Source organism: Taeniopygia guttata, chromosome 2, assembly GCF_048771995.1.
Source record: "Taeniopygia guttata chromosome 2, bTaeGut7.mat, whole genome shotgun sequence".
Lineage (NCBI taxonomy): Eukaryota > Metazoa > Chordata > Aves > Passeriformes > Estrildidae > Taeniopygia > Taeniopygia guttata.
The window spans coordinates 120,210,437-120,228,749 of NC_133026.1; the positions used below are offsets into that span (position 1 = coordinate 120,210,437).

The following is an 18,313-nucleotide window of genomic DNA, read 5'->3' on the forward strand; positions in this document are numbered from 1 at the left end:
AGCTAAGCCATTTTCCAGCCCAGGATGACTGTGACATCCACGGTGGCCTCCTGCTGTCTCTTATTCGCAATTGTCCATCAAAAATGGAGAAGACCCGAGAGAAGTGGTTCTTAGTACAGCTTGATGATTATGAGTAATGGCAACTGAATATATGCATGTGTCCCAAAAGGTGATTGCACAAGAATTAAGCTGATTATTGCTTGGGGACCTCTAAATGCCAGATGTAAAGTCAGTTGGGATTTAGAGCAGGTCTCATTCATGTTTAATTTCTTAAAGAGCACACAGCTATTAAGTTTGGGATACTGAAGCATCAGCCATGAATACATCTATACCTGAGGAAGTTGTGGTGCAGCTGTGACAAGGGTGTATCCTGATGAACTTAATTATGTGTCATGTAGCTGCCAATCGCAGCTGAGTCAGAGAGGTCCTGACTGCTGGAAGTGTCAGTTCAGGCTTGTCATGTCCCCTTTTCTAAAGCATAATGCAGCTTCTTCACTGGGTGGTGGATTAGTCTTGAAGACCTCCATTACCTCTGGGTTTTAGAAACAGGTTCTGGAGCCCCACGAGTCCTTATTCTCCTTAGCACATCTACAGCACATCAAACTATCACATTAAACATTTGCAATGATAATCAGTTCATGGGAAACTACTTCTAGTATTTGAACTTGTCATTCTCTAAATGTAAAATCACTTAGAGACCATGATGGCCAAGAAGAAATTGTTATTTCAAAATGGTCAGAGTATGAAAAGGTACAAGATGGGTTTGCTTAGATAATTTTTAAATAAACATTCAGATGATACAAGGCTGGGGAAACATGAGCCATGATGATGAATTACATGTACAATTTATAATACAAAATATGTTGCCTCTTTGACTTAAAAAGCTGGGTGCAGTGTTGAGAAACACTGAAGTTCAGTTTCTTCATGCTGAATGAGGTGGGGCTCCAACTTCCCTGAAGTATTTTGGAAATCCCTACCCCTTCTTTTCATGATCTTCAGTGCAGCATGTCTGTGGACTTGAAACACTTCCTAACACAGCCTTTCTGGCCTGTAGCTTAACTGAAGAGATTTGACCATGCTGCTGAGCATGTGCTACCCTGGCTGGTTCAAAAAGCCAAGACACTGCTAAATTCTGACACTGTCAAACAACACATTGAATTTTCTTCAGTGGTCTTGAATCTCTGCGATTACATCTTTAACACATCAATAACTTAGCCTCTGGTTAGCAAGGATTGCTGAAGCATGACTAATCAGCAGATGAAAGTGTCTTTGTGGGGATTAGCTTTAATGAAAAGAAAAGGGATAGTTATTTTGGTAGTTTGAAATCTTCCATAAATCAAAGCGAATACTGACAAAGCAGGTTCATACGGTAAGAATGAAGCTATTGTGAATAAAATTAAGGGAACAGCTACTTTTATATAAATCACAGGCCAGGACAGCATTTGTAAGAGAGTTCATGGGAACAAGATAATTTAATTTCTTCAGGTGTAAATAAGTGATATTTAGCTAATGTTAAAGGATCCCTAAAGAAAAACAGATGGATGAGGGTCCTTAGTAGGGAGTTTCTTTTTTGGCTTTAATTTTGTTTTATTTGCATGCAAATAATACCCAGCTAGTTTATCTTGACCATTTTATTCTGTGCAGGGACAAACATCCAGCATATAACTTGGTCTTTACCACTGCCAGAGAGGAAGACATAGGAAGAGGAACTTCAGTCTTGATCCCTGATAGCAGTTGTTTCTATCTGGTGTAAATCAGAAAGTTTCTTCATCTTCTATAATGTGGCTTGGAGGAGCCCACAGGCACCATGGGGATAGTGGCAAATCAAAAGAAATGCAAACTCCACACCTTCTGGGGAGTATTCATGTTCAGATCCTGAACTTTAGACCTCCTATATAGTCCTGTGTGGTTAATGTGCTGTATAAATAATCACCTCTTGAGCTGCTCCAGGCAGTGACTCAGAGCACCCACGCTGAAAGCTTAACCCTCTCCGATGACTGTATGGGAAGGCTGGAGTTAGACTGTACTTGATGAGGTATCTTACAGCTCCCTTCCCTTTATGTTCTTCTCTTGGTTTGTGCTGCGCCTTCGCTATTGCTTTATTGCGACTTTTACATTTATCACAGATAAATTTACATTTATCACAGATAAATTATCGCAGGTGTGTGTCTGCAACCCAAACTCATAATGTTCCAGTGGGTCTTTCTGCCCCTGAGCTAATGGAACATCCTTTCAGCTAGCCTGAGGCAAATGGAAAAACTGCTCAGATCCAGGTTCCCTTGCTTTCACCTGTGCTATCATATGCACTCTTTGAAAAAAAAAAAAAAAGCTTATAAAACATTCACTCTGCATGCTGCAGACACTGATGTAAACGGTTTGCTGGAAATCACAGATGCTTGCTCATCTCTCTAAAGAAATGTGGCATTAAAGGTAAGGCTCTACACAGAAATATTGGCTTCAAGTACTGCTCAGTTACACTTTTGGAGAGCTTCCCATACTCTGGAATCTTTCAGTTTGGATGCTTTTTGTTGGTTTTTTTTTTTTTCTTTTATGCTGTCTTTTTCTTGTGCTCCTACAGTTCAAGCTTTTGTGAGTCTATGGATCAAGTGACAGAGCTCTACTGAAGAGTTTGTGAACCAGGGCCTTACTCTAAGCTATTTAGAGCTCAGCTTGTTTTCATACTTTTAGACAATTTCTACATAGCTGAGGCTAATTATTATATATTTAATATGCATCTCTTTTGTAACCAGTGTCAATTTTTCTTTCTCATGATACAAACTTGCTCTGTATTCAGAGTCAGTGGAAATGTGTGTGTGTGTGTGTGTGTGTGTGTGTATGTGTGTGTCTGAGTTCTGAAATCATAGTTTGAATATTTCAAGTTTTCTAGAGAAATTAAAGCAAATGACTGTGTGGTTACATAGTGACAAGAGTAGAATTAAAAAATAATTTTCATGGCAGAATTTACCATACTGCCTGTTATAATTGCTTTTCTATTAAGTAGTTTTTTGGGTCATGGGGAAAAAAGAAAAACCCCAGACCAACAAAAAACTCTGTAATTCATGATGTTTACATGATTCATAATTTATAATGGGAAGGAAAGGGAACATTATGTGAAAAAATGCTATGCACATTTTTGCACAACATTCTACTGGTCTATGAATCATGCTTGTCTTGGTTAACTCAAGGGAAATAATCCCAGTAATGTATGTAAGGCAGTCATGCCCACATGTCTGGGGTTTTTTATATCCAGATTTCAGTGGAAAGAGAGATACTTTTTAAACAGATGGCAAACAAGCCCCTTTCCCCCCAACTACTTAGCAAATTTAATAACATAGCTAATTATAGGACTGTGTATGTTAATCCATTCATGTGTTTGCTCCATATATTTAATGCCACAAGTCAAAGAGATCTATGGAATTGCTGGGCAATGGAAGCTAAATTACATCCAGACCATATTCCCTCTTTAGGCATACTTTTGAGACTGAATCTCCTGGGATTTCTGCTGGCAATTCAGTACAAAAGCTAATATAAAATTCTATAGTTGCAGCCTGGAAGTGATGTCAGGAGAAGCAGAAATTAACTCAGAGGCTTTATTTTCCTGGTCTAAGGTGATGTCCCATGTCACATTTATTCTCAAGGGTCAGAAGGAAGAAGGTGAGCACAGTTGTTCCTGGTGAATTTCCCCCTTGGCTGCTGCTCTGTCCTGGGGCCGAGATGCTCCCCGGGTTGGTGGCAGGAGCACCACAGCCATCTGATGAGTTTGAAGGACCATTCCCTTCCTCACTCAGAGCTACTGCATCTTCTTTAATCTATCTGGGCCCTCCACTCCACTGTGGAGGACTGGTCACAACTCATGGAGTACTAGACCAGGCCACCATTGGTTCCAGCACGTCAGGCACCTACCGAGACCTTCCTTGAGGGGCAGCAAGTACCAGAAACCACCTTGAGTGTGGAGCATCAGCCCCATCTTCTACTGCAAGCTGGAGAGAGCTGCTTGGGGGTGCATCTCGTGCTATTCTGCATGTGTTACAGCTGAAGCACGTGTGATGCCACTCATGCTTTGAAAACATGCCTCTGTTGAGGGGAGAGGTGTGCTGATCACCTCTGAGGACAATGGCTCACTTCACTGTGACTGAGAGCCTGGAGTACCTTGTGCCAATAAAAGCCTGATCTCAAGTGTCAGATGGTCTGAGTAAATATATATGGGTTTCTTACATCAAAAGCTGTCTGTACAGTAAGAAAAATGAGCTCAGAGCCAGACCATCTCCTGGCTAGTTTTGTATTTGTCATATGTAAAAGATTTTTCAGGCAGGAAGATCTGGCTGTTTATATCACCAGTTCTTTTTATGTAGAATTCACAGCATATTACTAAGAAAGTATAAAAATGTAGGTTAAAAAATCTGAAACTTGTAAGAGAAAACAGTAATATTGTCTGGAACAGGTTAAATACTAAAAAGGGCAGACAAAATTAAGAGTATCTGAGTTCCATAATCTGTGGATCTGCCTACACATATCTGTTTCCTTCAAGTGCCCTTTGTGATCTGTCAGAATTATTTAAAAACTTTTAAAAATGTATGGAAATGAATTTAGTCACGTATCACAGACTAACTCAAGAAAGAGAAGAGTCTCACAAATCACAGAGGGATTAAGGTGGGGGGGTGGGGATTCAGAAAAGTGAGGGTTGGTGACGTCTGTTTCTGTGCAAAGTGCCATCCTCACCCTCCAAATGTAGGGGCGAGGTGTCTCTCAGTTCATTTAACTATTGTGACACCCATTTGGTTCCCACAAAATGCAGAAAATTCAAAATATTCATGCTGCAAAAAGTGACTGAAAGCTAATCTCCTGTTTAAATTTCCCTGTTAATTCCTATTATTTTGTTAGTTTCATAATAAATTTTTTTTTCTCCCAGATTTTAACTCGTGGAGCTGTCAGAAAAACCAGCCTGCAGTGAATTTACAGGTTCCTACACTGTAAGAAAACCCCTACATTTCTCTCAGAAATGCAGGGGTTTTCCCCAGCCACTTGGTCTGTCCCTAAAACTCTTAGGGGGGTGGAGGTTCTGATGATCAACCTGTTTCTGCTGCAGGCTTGTGCCTAACAAGCAACAATCTCATATCTCTGTGCAAAAGTCTTTACCTGAAAATGCCTTCTAGGAAAGATTTCCACTGAGACCAGCCCAGCAACTCAGCCATCTCTGCTGCTGCTGTCTTCCTCTGGAGCCACAACCTGACCTGTGCTTTCACTTGGAAGGCAGCATCCCTTCAATATTTATCTGAAATGCCTTGAAATTCTAGAGCAACCCCTCCCCTGACTCCTATATCCCATATTCTTCCCAAAGTCTATAGGTTTCTATTAATAACAGAGCATGCCCTGTCTGCCTGTCTTGCTGGGCAGAGGGCCTACTGCCTGTTGTCCTTGATGTCTTTCTTACTACTTGTTTCAGCTGGTTGTTTTCTTGGTCTTTAAAGGCTTTGTTGTGTTCCACACTTTCAATTAAGGAGGAAAAATGCTCTCTGTGTTGTAAGAGTGAAACTGGCAGTTGTATACTTTGGTTTGTAGCATAAACAGTTGCACAACGATTCATTGGCAACCTTCCCTTCACTAAGGAGGCTATCAGCTAAATGTCACAGATGTGCCTGGAACTTGCCAAGAGCTGGAAATGTACTGGGAAACGTCTGAAAATGCCCTAAATTAAAGAAAAGAAAAAAAAAAAAAAAAAAAAGCTGTCAAGGATGTAGTGGACACATATTAGCTGCAGCAGAGATTGGAGATTCTCTGGGGGTATGATCAGCATCTCTTCTTGTGCTTCCCCCCTTACCTCTGGAGTCTTCTTCCTCATGTAGCAGCCTCTGTCTCTCCCTCTGCTCAAAGCCAGTCTTCTTTCTCTCACTGCTCATTTCTTCCGTGTGGCCTATAAAGGTGAGCTTTTCCTTCTCAGAAACAGGATCACAAATAACATAAAGCATTAAAAATGCCCTGGCCCCTTGACACCCTCATTATAACTAAAGCAACAGCATGATCTTGTTGCTGGAATGCTTGCCCTCCCTTCCCTCATCACCCATCATCACTTCATGGTTTAACTACAGCCTAATCCTGCAAACACTTCCTACCCAGCAGAGCACTTACCAGCACCTAAGTAGCCCACTGACATCAGTGGATTATTCCAGGTAGTACGTCCTAGGAAAGCTAAAGAAGTGTTTGTACCACTGGGCCGTTCGGTTTGCAAGCTCTTGGGGGATATTTCCTTCTGTCTATAAAGAGGCCTGCGCACGCACGGTGCTGTATAAATAATTAATAATAACAGAACTCACACTGAACTAACACATATGGGAATTTGTACCCCTGGCTTTCCTGGCTGCTAGAAGGAAAATCACAGAATTACAGAGTTTACAGAAAACCTCCTGATAGCGTATCTGGGTTTGTGGTGTTCCCCGCACTTTGAGAAGGTGTTATCTCTTCCTCTGCATGAGAGGAAACATTGAGGGACCTTTACCTGGCAAGAAATGCACAGGAAACATATTTTAAGTTAATCCAAAATCTGATTAATATCTCCCAAAGGTAAATTAAAGCTCTTATCACCCTGTCTAACCTTTAATTGCACAACACAGGAGGTCTGGGTTTTATCAAACTATTGACTCTTTTTGTTTTAAGATTTCTTTGGCTTTCAGCAATGTTGCACAAATTATTCCTTGGTGAAGGCCTTAAGCAATAAAAGAAGCTGCTAATTTTATTTCCAATGGACTCACCCTTTTTGTTCTCAAATTTTGTTGAACTATTTCCTCTCTGCAATATGATGGAATGAATTTGAATAGATCCAAATTATCAAACAAAACTAAAAAATTAAACCAGGAAAAGCAAATATAGAAGTAAAAACAGAGCTGAGAGGCCACAGAAGTTTGAAGCTCTATGTGATGTTACAACACAACTTCTGGATTAGGGAGGAAATAGAAATACTCCCTTTATTAATATGATTAAGAACGAAAACAAACTGATGTTCTTTGTTGGAACATAGTCTCCTCCTGATTGATTCCATGGAAATGAGTGTTTCTGTAAAGGCTGTATGTCATGGTCATACATTTCTCAGGCTTACATCATCTGTTGCTCAGAGAGAAGTTTATCACTCAAGTGCAGTAGTCATGAAGGAAGGTAGCTTCCTCCTCAGGAAGAAGACATTTCCTTGTAGGGAGGGTGATGCACCAACCTCACATTCAGCTGCTCTGCTTTCCACGTGCTCTTGCAAACCAGACTGAACTGTAAAGAACTGTGCAGGGTAAGATTACTATGAATTTTTGCCGCATTGGCAATGTCTCTTAACAGCAGGTAGAATATAACATTACACCTCCAAAGAATGCTTTAGCCACCAAAACATGTGAGTCACTGGGCTATGTTCATCTCCACGGAAAACATTCCATTTTTTACAGAATAATTTCATGTTCAGTGGTTCAGAAAGTACAAAAGGGAACACGAGCGACTGCCTCATCATAAGCTGATACTGATATTTCACTATTTTAAGGAAATAGCTTGGAACTCTAGACTTTTTATATCCTAGCTGGCAACTACTTTAAGCACCAGGTAATAGGAATCGTATTCCTGTCTCACTAATTTAGTAAATGTAGAATAGATCTGTTCAAAGTGAGGAGGATGAGCTGGAGAGGTGTATGACACCCTGTTTCAGCAGACACTACAGCCTGGTCTACCAGGGCATTCCTGAAGCAAGATGCAGAGGAAGAGTTAGTCTCCAGTCTTAGCTACTGAGTAAAAAGCAGATTTTTGTTGGCAAGAGTTCTTCCTTCACCAGTATGTTGTATCTTGCCCAAAGCAGTAAAAATCCCTGGATTCCTTGGGAGGAAGGGAGCATCAGAGTCCCAAAGTGACTGGAAGAGGAAATAGTTCATATGGCTAAGATCAAAATGCTTCTGAACATGCCCAGAAATGAAGATTTAAATGGGCAATCCTCTGCTTTGGGATGTTGTTTGTATGTGCACTTCAAGATGTTTTGTGTTAGATCTGGGATATACAGAGATTTTTCTATACTCAGTTTGTCACCAAGTTAGGTGACCTAGTTTGGCACTTAAACATTTGTGTATTTAGATTATAGGTGCTTCTGTTTTCAGTTTGGCAGACAGATAATTTGTGTACATATATTACATGTACATAGATACATGCACAAATGTGTGTAGTTTGAATCCATTCACACACACAGAAACACACAAGTGTATACATAATATTGAAGTAAAGTGTTTGTATATAATGATTGTATAAACATACATATTTATAAATAAGAAAAGTTTAGGTCTATTTTAAAAAGCCAATACTGGTCCCTTTTTACAGATCTTGCAAAACTACCATTTTGTCTTAATTCCTCATCTGAAAAAAAATATGAAGGACTTCTGTTTGCAGAAACAAATGGTTTTTGGTTAACCAAAATTTAAAAGAAAATAGCAAAAAAAAAATCCTGAAATTTATTAAGTCTCTAATTTCTTACAAACTCTTGTTCATAAAAATGTTTTCACAATATTTTTTAAATATGTGTGGAAACTTTTTCTTCAGTGGTTGTGCAAACATGGCAGTTAGGAGTACAACTGATGCTAAGGGAAGAGACAAATCCTTAAGGCACAGAAGCCCTACACTTACCCTTTGTGTGCCTGCAAAATCTGCTGCAAAATTTTGTACATAAGGTTGTGAAGGCCTTGACAGTATCCTTCCTCAACAAGCAGCTTACATTTGTAAGGATTCACAACAGACTGATAGATCTGCTGGTATCTCAAAAGCAGTTTCCAAATGACTCCAAAGGTGATATTCCAGATGTAATTGCAACCGGTTGGGAATTTTCAGAAGACATCAGAAAAACCTCATCCTTTCTGGTGTATTTTAACTAAGTCAGTGCTATTAACATTCTGGCTCTGGGTTGTTTTGTCTATGAGTTAGAAGAAACATTGAAATAGTAGCAACATATTTCTAAGTGATGTGTTGATCACATGCAACAAGTATGTCACAATAATAAGAGTATTTATGTTGAAGTGAGCTGCATAAATTGACTGCCCAGCCATGGGCTGGGTGACTTTTCTTTTGCAAGGAACTACTGCATTTCTGTGTTCATTTAATTGTTTACTCCTACCATGTATTGTACATGGGAGCCATAGTCTCTGCTTGCCAGATATTTAACTACAGTATTTCTAGTGCATCTTGTAAACAGTTCCAAATTTTACAAACTATCAGTGGGGTTGAACTTTTGTTCACATGGTTAAAGTATAGCTGCTGTGCTGCACTGGATGAGAACTTCTTCCTTGACAAGAAAAAAGTTCTGTGCCTTTTTTATTTTATATTTTGTCTCCATATAGGAGGAGGTCAGGTTTGATTTGCAATAAGTTGTCATTTTATAAAAATAGAAGGCAAGAAAGTTCAGCTGAAGTAATTGGGCTACCCCAGACAGATGTCACATTTTGATTTTTTTTTCCTCTGTCCTATTTAAACATGTCTTCTTTGTTTTGAACTATATATGAAGACCTCCTATCTTTAAACCTAAATAAATTTTTAAAATTCTCATCTATTTCCAGCCAGGTCAAATACAGTTAATTTGGGGTGGAGTGGGGGGTGGAAACTGACCATTTTAAAGTAGGGAATTAGATAACACTGACTTTACTATTATTGTCCTTAAAAATATTTAACAATTACCAGTGGTTTAGGAAAAAGGAAAACTATGCTGCGCATATAATCACAAACAAAAGTACATTAGCAGGTTTAAATGATCTGTTTTGATGCACAAATATATATTTAATATATTGTAGTGAGAAGCATAAACTGTTTTATCAGGGGTAATTTTCTTCTCATTTATTGTGTGTTGTTGGATAAAACTTCATAGATATTCAGGCTCTCCTAGATCCTGGTTATCATAAACAAAGGAAAATTTGGCCCTTAAATAAGTTATATTTTTATGTTTGCAACCACTTTGTTTAGCTTTCCTTCTCATAAATCAATTATTGAGGTCTACTTAATTAAGAACATATTAGAAACATTTTCATTGTTGTTTTTTATATTTCCTTTGTACTGAAGTGCTATGGAGTTAAAAAACCAAACACAGAAGTGCACAGCCAACCATGACTAACTGCATAAAGCAAATAACAAGCTGTACGATCGAAAACAAAAGTCAGCGCTGCTCATGTGCAATAACAGAAATCATAGCACCAAAACACTTCATACCCATCTCACCGCCGGTGTACACACTGCTCAGCCCATACCCGCCTCAGGAATGCAGCTATGAGCAGCAGGGCCTGCAGCAGAGGCAAACACCCGGAGGGAAGCCGCGCTTCCCTGCGCCTCATCTCCACAGCTCCTCACGCCTTCGGCTGGGGCTCATCGGCCAGGAGGAAGGGCAGAGCAAGCTGGTACTCAGGAGATGCTTCTCTCTTTGCAGCTCTTCTGGAGGTGTCCCTGGAGAGCTATGCCAAATATACACTATTGCCCAGGGCAGGCGACTTGCCATGTTTAAGCCAGAAGGCTGATGGAAGACAGCCATTATCCATTCTCACTGGTCACAGAACCATGTCCCCTCAAGGATCACAAAATCATCATTCCATGTTGTATTCAGGCCTCTGACAGAGTCCCTGTCTTTATTATCTTTATTATAATTTTAAAAACCACCTCCCACCCTCGGCTCAGTTTTCTCAGGAGTTGCAAAGGTCATTCTTATTTGAGCAAAGAAAATAATAAATACCTGTTTATAGGATGCAATTGAGAGTGGGGTATGCTGGATTTGACTGGGAAAGGATATAAAGATTTTACCAAGCATATTTTTTTACTTAGTGTTTCAAAACAAACAAACAAAAACCCAGCCCTCTGCCTATTAACTGGAAAACAAATCCAACTTAAAATTTTTGCTCAATTCTCACTGCAGGAAATGGGAAATCTTCTGCTGTTTCATGGGGAATTAGAGCAGGCCAGAAAGATGAGAGCAATAACAAGCAGCCACCCACCAATAAAATGCATGTAGTAAAGCACTGTCAGAGAGATCAAGGGCTTTGCATACACTTTAGGAAGGATTAGATTTCATTGTCACTTCAGGCCAAGGAGGAGGAGATTCCATATTCCTGCAGTCATTCATCCCAGCTACTCCCATACTCCTAAGGTTCCTCTCTACTCTCATCCAAAGTCCCTTTAAAAATGCTGCTGATAAGTACTAAATATTTTAAATCCTATGACTCCCATCAGAAGAAATTAAATGCCAGCTTAATTATCTCTTGAATTCAATGAGGACTCTAGCTGAAGGGTAAATTCAGCTCCACTGTGAATGGAAGTGGAATGCTGGGATGGCAGGGAACAGAAATCTGCACCCTGCTCTGCAGCTCTACAGCCCCAGTGCTGCTGTGTTTTGTATTTGTCAGAAGCAGCACATCTGCCCCTTTGGAGACAGGTGCTACATGTGCCAGTGTGAGAACAGAAACTGCCAGAGTGTGCTGAGCCGTCAACAGGGCAGTATTCCACTGAAGATGATAACTCAGATACAAGATTATCCATGTGTATTCCCACCCTTTGAGCCATATCTGATACCTCATTCTGTCAGTGATGAGCCTTTTCCTGTGCAGGTTCTTAGTTTGCTGACCCCCAGAAGGCATTTGAAAATATTTTTGAGAGGATACATATGTGACCTTGTTTCTCTTTAGCATAATTCTTGCTGATTAATGAGTTCTATAGGTTCAAAACTGATGACAATTAGTGTTCTGAGCCCTTAAAATAAGTGTTGAGAACACTGTAGTCTGCTAGATAGGCAATCTGGCTAGCCTAGGCTTTATTCCTTATTCCTGCCTTATTCCTAAAGACCAGCTTGCACCTTAGATCCACTTTTGTAAAACACGGCATTTGCTCATCTTTGAAAGTGCTCTGAGACATAGGATGAGATGTGTGGTATGTGTGCATAACAGGGAACTAAACTGTATTTGGTGCTTTGCAAACAGAAGTTGGACAAAATCTATACCCTAAAGAACATATAATCTAAAAAAAAACAAATCAGCTGCTGTCAGAAAAACAAATAACCCTTTTAGAACTAATAAATTCAAACATATTGATATTCTTTCAGTGTCCATCATAATTTACTTTTTAAACAAAACTAAATATAAAATCTGTTCATTTTCACATGTACTTATTTTAGAAAGAAAAAAAATATGAGATTAGTCGACAAAAATATGGTAGTTTTTAGATTATCAGACTTAATTCTTAATTCCCAGCAGCTTTCAGATACTGACAGCCCAAGAACTAGGAGGAAGAGCTGTGAACCAACCAGAATAAAGATTGGAGACAAGTCCAATTGCAGTGGCTGCTGCAATATCACTGATGCAAGTATTTTGCTCAAGTTCTTGGGAGGTTGCTAGTGATAATGTCAAACTAAAGTGCATTTCTGTATGTGTGTGTGAATACTGCAGGATATTCTTTAAGAAAATAAGTGCTGCAGGTGGAACAGACTGAAATCACTTTACTGATACAGGAACCTTGGAATGCCTTAATGACACCAAAATGACACTGTGGTGTTCAGGTGCAGTATCTTGATGAGCTCCATACAGAGGTCTTTGTGATGCTGTTGGTACCTGTAGGGAGCAGGAACTCTTTCTTCAGATTATTCCAGGAAAAGCTCTATCAGCCTTCACTGGGGCCTCTGTGATGCAGCTTTTAACCTGAGGTTTGGAGGCGCTTTGGAACAGCCATCTGTGTGCACTTGACATAAGGCTGCAGACTTTCTAACTTGTGATTACAGCCATTAGTCAGCCCTGCTTTTGGAAAATCGTTAGAACTTCTGCTACTATATGACCCTCCTCCCCCAGTCTGCTCCGTGTTTCTACAGTTTTGAGAAAAGGGAGTGAGTCCCCCAGCTCAGTTACTTGCCTTGCTTTATGTCAGAATCAGAATCAAGCATAGTTCTGACAAGCAAGAGAATCTGAAATAAGAGTTTCACAGAGATACTCTTTCTCTACTGATGCCTTGATTGGAGAGGCTGAATGAGCTCTCTTGGGCCTAGACAGCTGGTTGCACACATTTGGTTACAATTTGATCATTGAGAGTGAGGTGAGCATCACTTTGCTGCACTCCACATGCTCTGGAGCAAGTCTGGTGCTCAATGCAGAGCCCACCTAAAACAAAGCAACTAATCTAAAATTTACCGGGACAGGGAACACACCACAGAGGTTCTGTTGGTGCCAGGGAGACCATACTGCCAGTCTCCTCGTCACATTCTCCCCAGTAATCACAGCATCTCACCCTTAGGACAGAGGAATGGGTTTGCCTCTTCCTTTTGTTCTTGTTCTCCATGAGAGGGGACAGTAATGCCATTTGTATCCTGCACACTGGCAGGTACAGCTAAAGCACAGACTGAGGCTGTTTCTGAGCTCTCTGAGCTGTCTGATGAGCTGAAGGAGCAGAATTTCTGCTCCAGTTGCCAATTAGGCAGGTAACATATCCCTGAGAAAGTTGGTGTGTAAGAGCTAATTATTTTTGTATGCAGCTGCCTGAATAACTTGAGTCTGCAGGTGCCAAACGCCCCTTGGAATCTGTGGGAACTGAAAGGCTCAGTTTGTTCCTGACTCTTTTATGGAGTCAGACCCTAGAAAACTTCAAACTTTTAGAACAAAAGCTCCTTATCTGCCGGGTTTGAGAGTGAACCATACCCATGAGAAACACGAAGTAGAAAAAAAGGACTCCTAGCAGTGGTTCTGGGAGAGCAAGATGTGTATTGCCCAGAAAGCCCGTCCCCGAGGTGAATCAATGCCACTGTACCTTGCACCATTTCCTCACATTGCTGCTCCTCTGCTTTTCTGCGTGAGTCACTGAGTTGTGATCTCCGGTTTTGGTGCTTCTACAATCTTGTGTAATGTTGTCATGGCTGTTATGCAGTTAAACTTTATCTGTTGCATTAAATAAAATAATCTGTATTTTGGGTAGATAAATGACCTAAATACCAGCTTGTCTGGTCTAACACAGTAAGTTTGTAGAAAGTGGTGGCATGGGGACAGCTTGGTTGAAACCTGGCTCTAGTGTGGTAGCCAGTAATTTGTTAGTTTTTAATTGTTTTCTTTTCCTTTTTGTCTCTTAGTTGTTTAACTGTGAGTGATAAAGAAAGAGAAGACACTGTCATTGTACACATGAACTGATGTGGTTTTACTGCATTTGGCCACACACTTAAAAGAAATATGCTGGTACAGAGCAGCCACAGGTCTTATCTCCTCTGCCACTCCTTTCACAAAAGAATGATCTTTACATCAACAGTTTCCACCCTTGGCTTGATAACGTTGCAGTCCTCCCTTTTGCTCTTGGTCCGAATGCAGAGATTAAAAACACTCAGTTGATGCAAACGGTGGGTTGATACAACACACAGAATGGGGTGTAGATGTGCTTCATACAATAGAGAGCAGAATTGAAGGCGAAAATGTTGCTTGGAGGCAAGACGCCTCTTTAATTGATTATGGCAAGGAAAATCAAATACCATATTTGCTTTTTTCCTGGAGTATATTGAAAATGATCATAACTAACATCTGTTCATGTTAAGACAATACTTGTCAAGATTTAAACTTCTGTTTGCATACAACTCTGAGTAGTGCATCTTAAAGTCATACATATTCATATAGAATGAAGAATGCATAATGTCTGCATAAAAAGATAAGCTGTATGACTATATATGAAGACAACAACTACAATTCTCACAGCACTGTCATTGGTTAATTTTAAAATATTCAAGCATTATTTAAAAAACAGTAAGCTGAACTTAAAACTACACTACAAAAAATTGTATAACTGAACCAATGCTGACTTATTTTCCTCAGTATTAATCAATTGTAAAGTTTCTTTTTTTTTTCCCCAAAACTTTTTGTTAATTCATTGTTATTTTAACCTCCAGTAACACGATCAGACTTCTTCTGCCTCTGGGCAATTGAGTTATGCTCTGATCTCGAGTCTGATCTCGAGTTCTAAGGGAAATGTTCAATTTTATTTTTTTCCACAGTTGAATAAACAGTACCATGTATACTATCTCTTGTGTTAGAATAGTGTTGTCTTCACATAAGACTCAAATAATGGTATTAGTCATTCATTTCCTTGTACACATACACCCTATTGCGTGTTGACAGGTTTATAAGGATGCAGTGGCAGCCGTGGGTGCTGGGAAGCTCCTAGACGACAGCCTTTGAATCCTTGCAGTCCTGAGCAATGGTGCCTGAGTTAGTCTGTTTATTGTCTGCTTTCTCTCCCAGATGCTTGACTTGTCTGAAAGATTAATACATTAACAAGAGTGGTAAGGTCCAGGGTTGCACATCTTTAAGACATGTTTATTACCAGATGGCACTTGAGATTCAAAGGTCACCGTGGAAGGTAACATTTTAAAGTGAAACAACAATATTTATGTTCAAATACTATGCTGATGAGATCATATGAAAATATGTTTCTGATTAAATTAGTTTATAAATAGCCACAATATATCTACTGAAAATTCCAAAGGCCACTTTTAGTCTTAGTTCTTTTATTCTATTACTTCCTAATTTATTTAGTAACACAAGACTACTTTCTTACATAAACAGACTAGCAGCTGGAAAAAAAATCTTTATTGGATGGACAATCCCACTTTCCTAAATAATTGAAAATCCAGTGTGAAACCCTGTTCTATTGTCTACTACTTAAAGCTTAATTCCATATCAGAGTTTTTTTTAAGACTTGGAAGAAATTTCAACTTTTAAATTCTCTGAGGTAAAACTCAGCTTGCAGTCATAATGCCTTATTGGCAGATAGCTATGCTTATTTACAGGCAATATCATGTGCTACAACACATTTGACAAAAATCATGTTATGCTTCTTACACAGAATCCATACAATGGAAAGAAAATCCTTTTCTTTAGCATTTCCACAGGACTATCTCATAGCTAATTAGTAAACATTATCACTAACACTAAACCTGAAATCATGTTTATCCTCTCAAATTGTCACAAACTGTATGTAAATTCCAGAGGAAATAGTTTTGCATAGGTTTAAAAGGGCAACTAAGCTCTTAATTAACATTTCTTATCTACCATGCCACACAGGCATTAAAATGCAGAGGATTTAAATTGTACTTACTTTTCATGTGATCCGTTCTCAAGTTTCATAGCTCCTTCCACTGGATCCAGTCCTTGTTCTGAAAACTGTTTCAAGGCACTTAACGCTGCCTAAAGAAAAAATGAGTTGTCAAAAAACCCACTGGCACAATTATATTAGCACCAAAGGAAGGAAGGTGTGTGTTTTGGTATTCTAGATTCAATTTCTTTCCTGTTTATTGAAGCCATCTAGGCTGCAGAGCTAAGCGAGTGGGTGCACAACAGCTCCATGATAAATAGCTGTGCTTGTGCGTGGATTGAGGAGATCTCCTTCTTCCTGGGTATATCAGTGACTCCCATTTGTGTCTATGCAAGCTTCATCACTTATATAAAGAATAGGACATACTTTTAGGATTCTCGGCTTTCTAGCTGCAAAGTGTCTCCAGCTTCCCCATATGCTTTCCTAGAGCCCACACTTTCTAGAGATCCTATGGACAAACTTTTGAGCTGCAAATGGTTGCAGAAGGTGTGAGAAGTGGGAAGAGGGTCAGCAGGACACTACCAGCACTCCAAACTCAGATCTGGAAAAATGTTACAGCCTGATGTCTTGCACACAGGTACTGAAATGTGCTAATCAGGGGGATGCTATATGGAGTGATTAGGGAGAATCAGGAATAGAAGAACAGTCAGGTTTTATCTAACATTTTCCATTGCATTCTTCATTGACCAACTTCTGCCTTATCTGCTATGAGCCCCCTCTTCTTCTCTTCCTTCTATCTGCTTTGGTAAAAAAAATTTCTTTTTTGTAATTGATTTGGAAAAGCTTGATTATGAAAATCTCTGACACCTTATGGCCGACTTTGAAGATAGAGCCAGCACAATAAAACAGCTGAGGTCAGTTCTACTGAGAAGGTGAAATGTAAAGCAGAACCACAAAATAGATTTTGTGTTTTAATCACTTCCTCCTGAGATGCATTCAGAACAAATCACAGGGGAAAGAAAAGGTGACTTTGCACATTGTGCCCTAAGCTAACACCTCAAGCAATGGAACTCTCTGGAGGCCCTAAAGCGCTGTTTAGAGTGAAGCAATTGCTGCTCTCTTCTTATTTGTTGGGACAGAAAGAATCTGTGACTCTATCTTCCTTTCCCCCAGAGAGCAGGGACCCAGCCTGGAACAGGAGTTGCCATTGTAATGAAGTACTAGATTTGCCTTTGTACTAATTCTTTGCCTGGATTCTCTCAACAACTCCTTCACTTGAAACGTATGTTTATACAACTTAAATATTATTAGACAATGTGTACTTTGGTGAGATGAGTAGCAGCACAAAAATTGCCAGGCTGCCTCAAAGTAAAAGACCACATGTCCCATATTTGTCTATAGTAATGACTAGCTGCTGAAGCCTCAGAAGGCTGTACAAGGCACTCCCACCCACCACACATGAAAGTAGAATCTTTCTAATCTTTGAAATGTTATGGTTTGTGCCCTGAGGGAAAAAAAAAAAATTGAACATTTTAGAAAGTCTCTTGGTAAACCTCAGATTATCACTGTTACCTACAATCCACTCCACCTTTACCATGTGTTCTGAGCCCCTTGTATGAGATCCCATTACTGGATCTTTCACTTTTATCACTCACTGAGTTTCCCAGAGAGAATTTTCTCTTTCCTCATTTCTTCTGGTTTTCTTGATGTTTTTATATATTTCCATTCTTCATAAAAATTCTTTCTCTAGCACCTCAGTGTCCCTTCACAAGTTTCACATGTGCATTCTCTACTCCTATAAGATCTAACCACCATCTGTCTTTCCATCCTTGATCTTGATTGCACAGCAAAGTGACCGCTCATTGCAAATAATTCCTCCAGTGGCAATGAGGGTTTTCAACTATGCTCCTCTTAACTTTTCGGTTCCAGTAACCCAACACATTTCTTCATCCCAATTTCTCTCTTCTTCTCCTCTCCCTGAGGTCCTTTTCATGACAATACAAGTAGGACTCATCAGGTGAGGAAGGGGAGTGATTTGGGCTCCTATGCTTCCTTGTACTTTAATTGGTCATGGGTTAGCAACTGTGAGAAAGAATCCAATGGGTAGGGACCAGCACCCAAGAATCTCCTGTCTTCTCACATCCATTTTTTCCTGATGCACATTAGCAAAACTATCAGAATCTCCTTCCTTCTTATGCATGGTAAACCTAAGCCCATTACCAGGTAGCACTGCAAGGAGGGAAGGAAGCTGAGACATCGGCTCCTCCCACACAGTTAAACTGCTACCTCA

The 18,313-nt window shown here is 39.7% G+C and overlaps 1 protein-coding gene and 1 long non-coding RNA gene across 8 annotated transcripts in view; one reads left to right on the forward strand and one right to left on the reverse strand.

Moving 5' to 3' along the window:
• Positions 1–338: 338 nt before the first annotated feature.
• Positions 339–18,313, forward strand: part of LOC115493916 (uncharacterized) — a 59,086-nt gene continuing 41,111 nt past the window's right edge. The window contains exon 1 of one of the 3 annotated variants that reach the window (XR_012054176.1): positions 339–2,430. This is a non-coding gene — a long non-coding RNA (uncharacterized lncRNA). The remainder of the gene's footprint in view (positions 2,431–18,313) is intronic. The other 2 variants (XR_012054174.1, XR_012054175.1) reach the window with 2 other exon arrangements.
• STAU2 (staufen double-stranded RNA binding protein 2) overlaps positions 14,119–18,313 on the reverse strand; it is a 171,281-nt gene continuing 167,086 nt past the window's right edge. For all 5 annotated transcript variants that reach the window (XM_072924765.1, XM_030266336.4, XM_030266334.4 and 2 more), the window contains 2 exons: positions 16,087–16,175; positions 14,119–15,243 (listed from right to left, as the gene is read on the reverse strand). In XM_072924765.1, the coding sequence (XP_072780866.1) occupies positions 15,150–15,243; positions 16,087–16,175 (183 nt within the window). In that variant the 3' untranslated portion in view covers positions 14,119–15,149. The remainder of the gene's footprint in view (positions 15,244–16,086; positions 16,176–18,313) is intronic.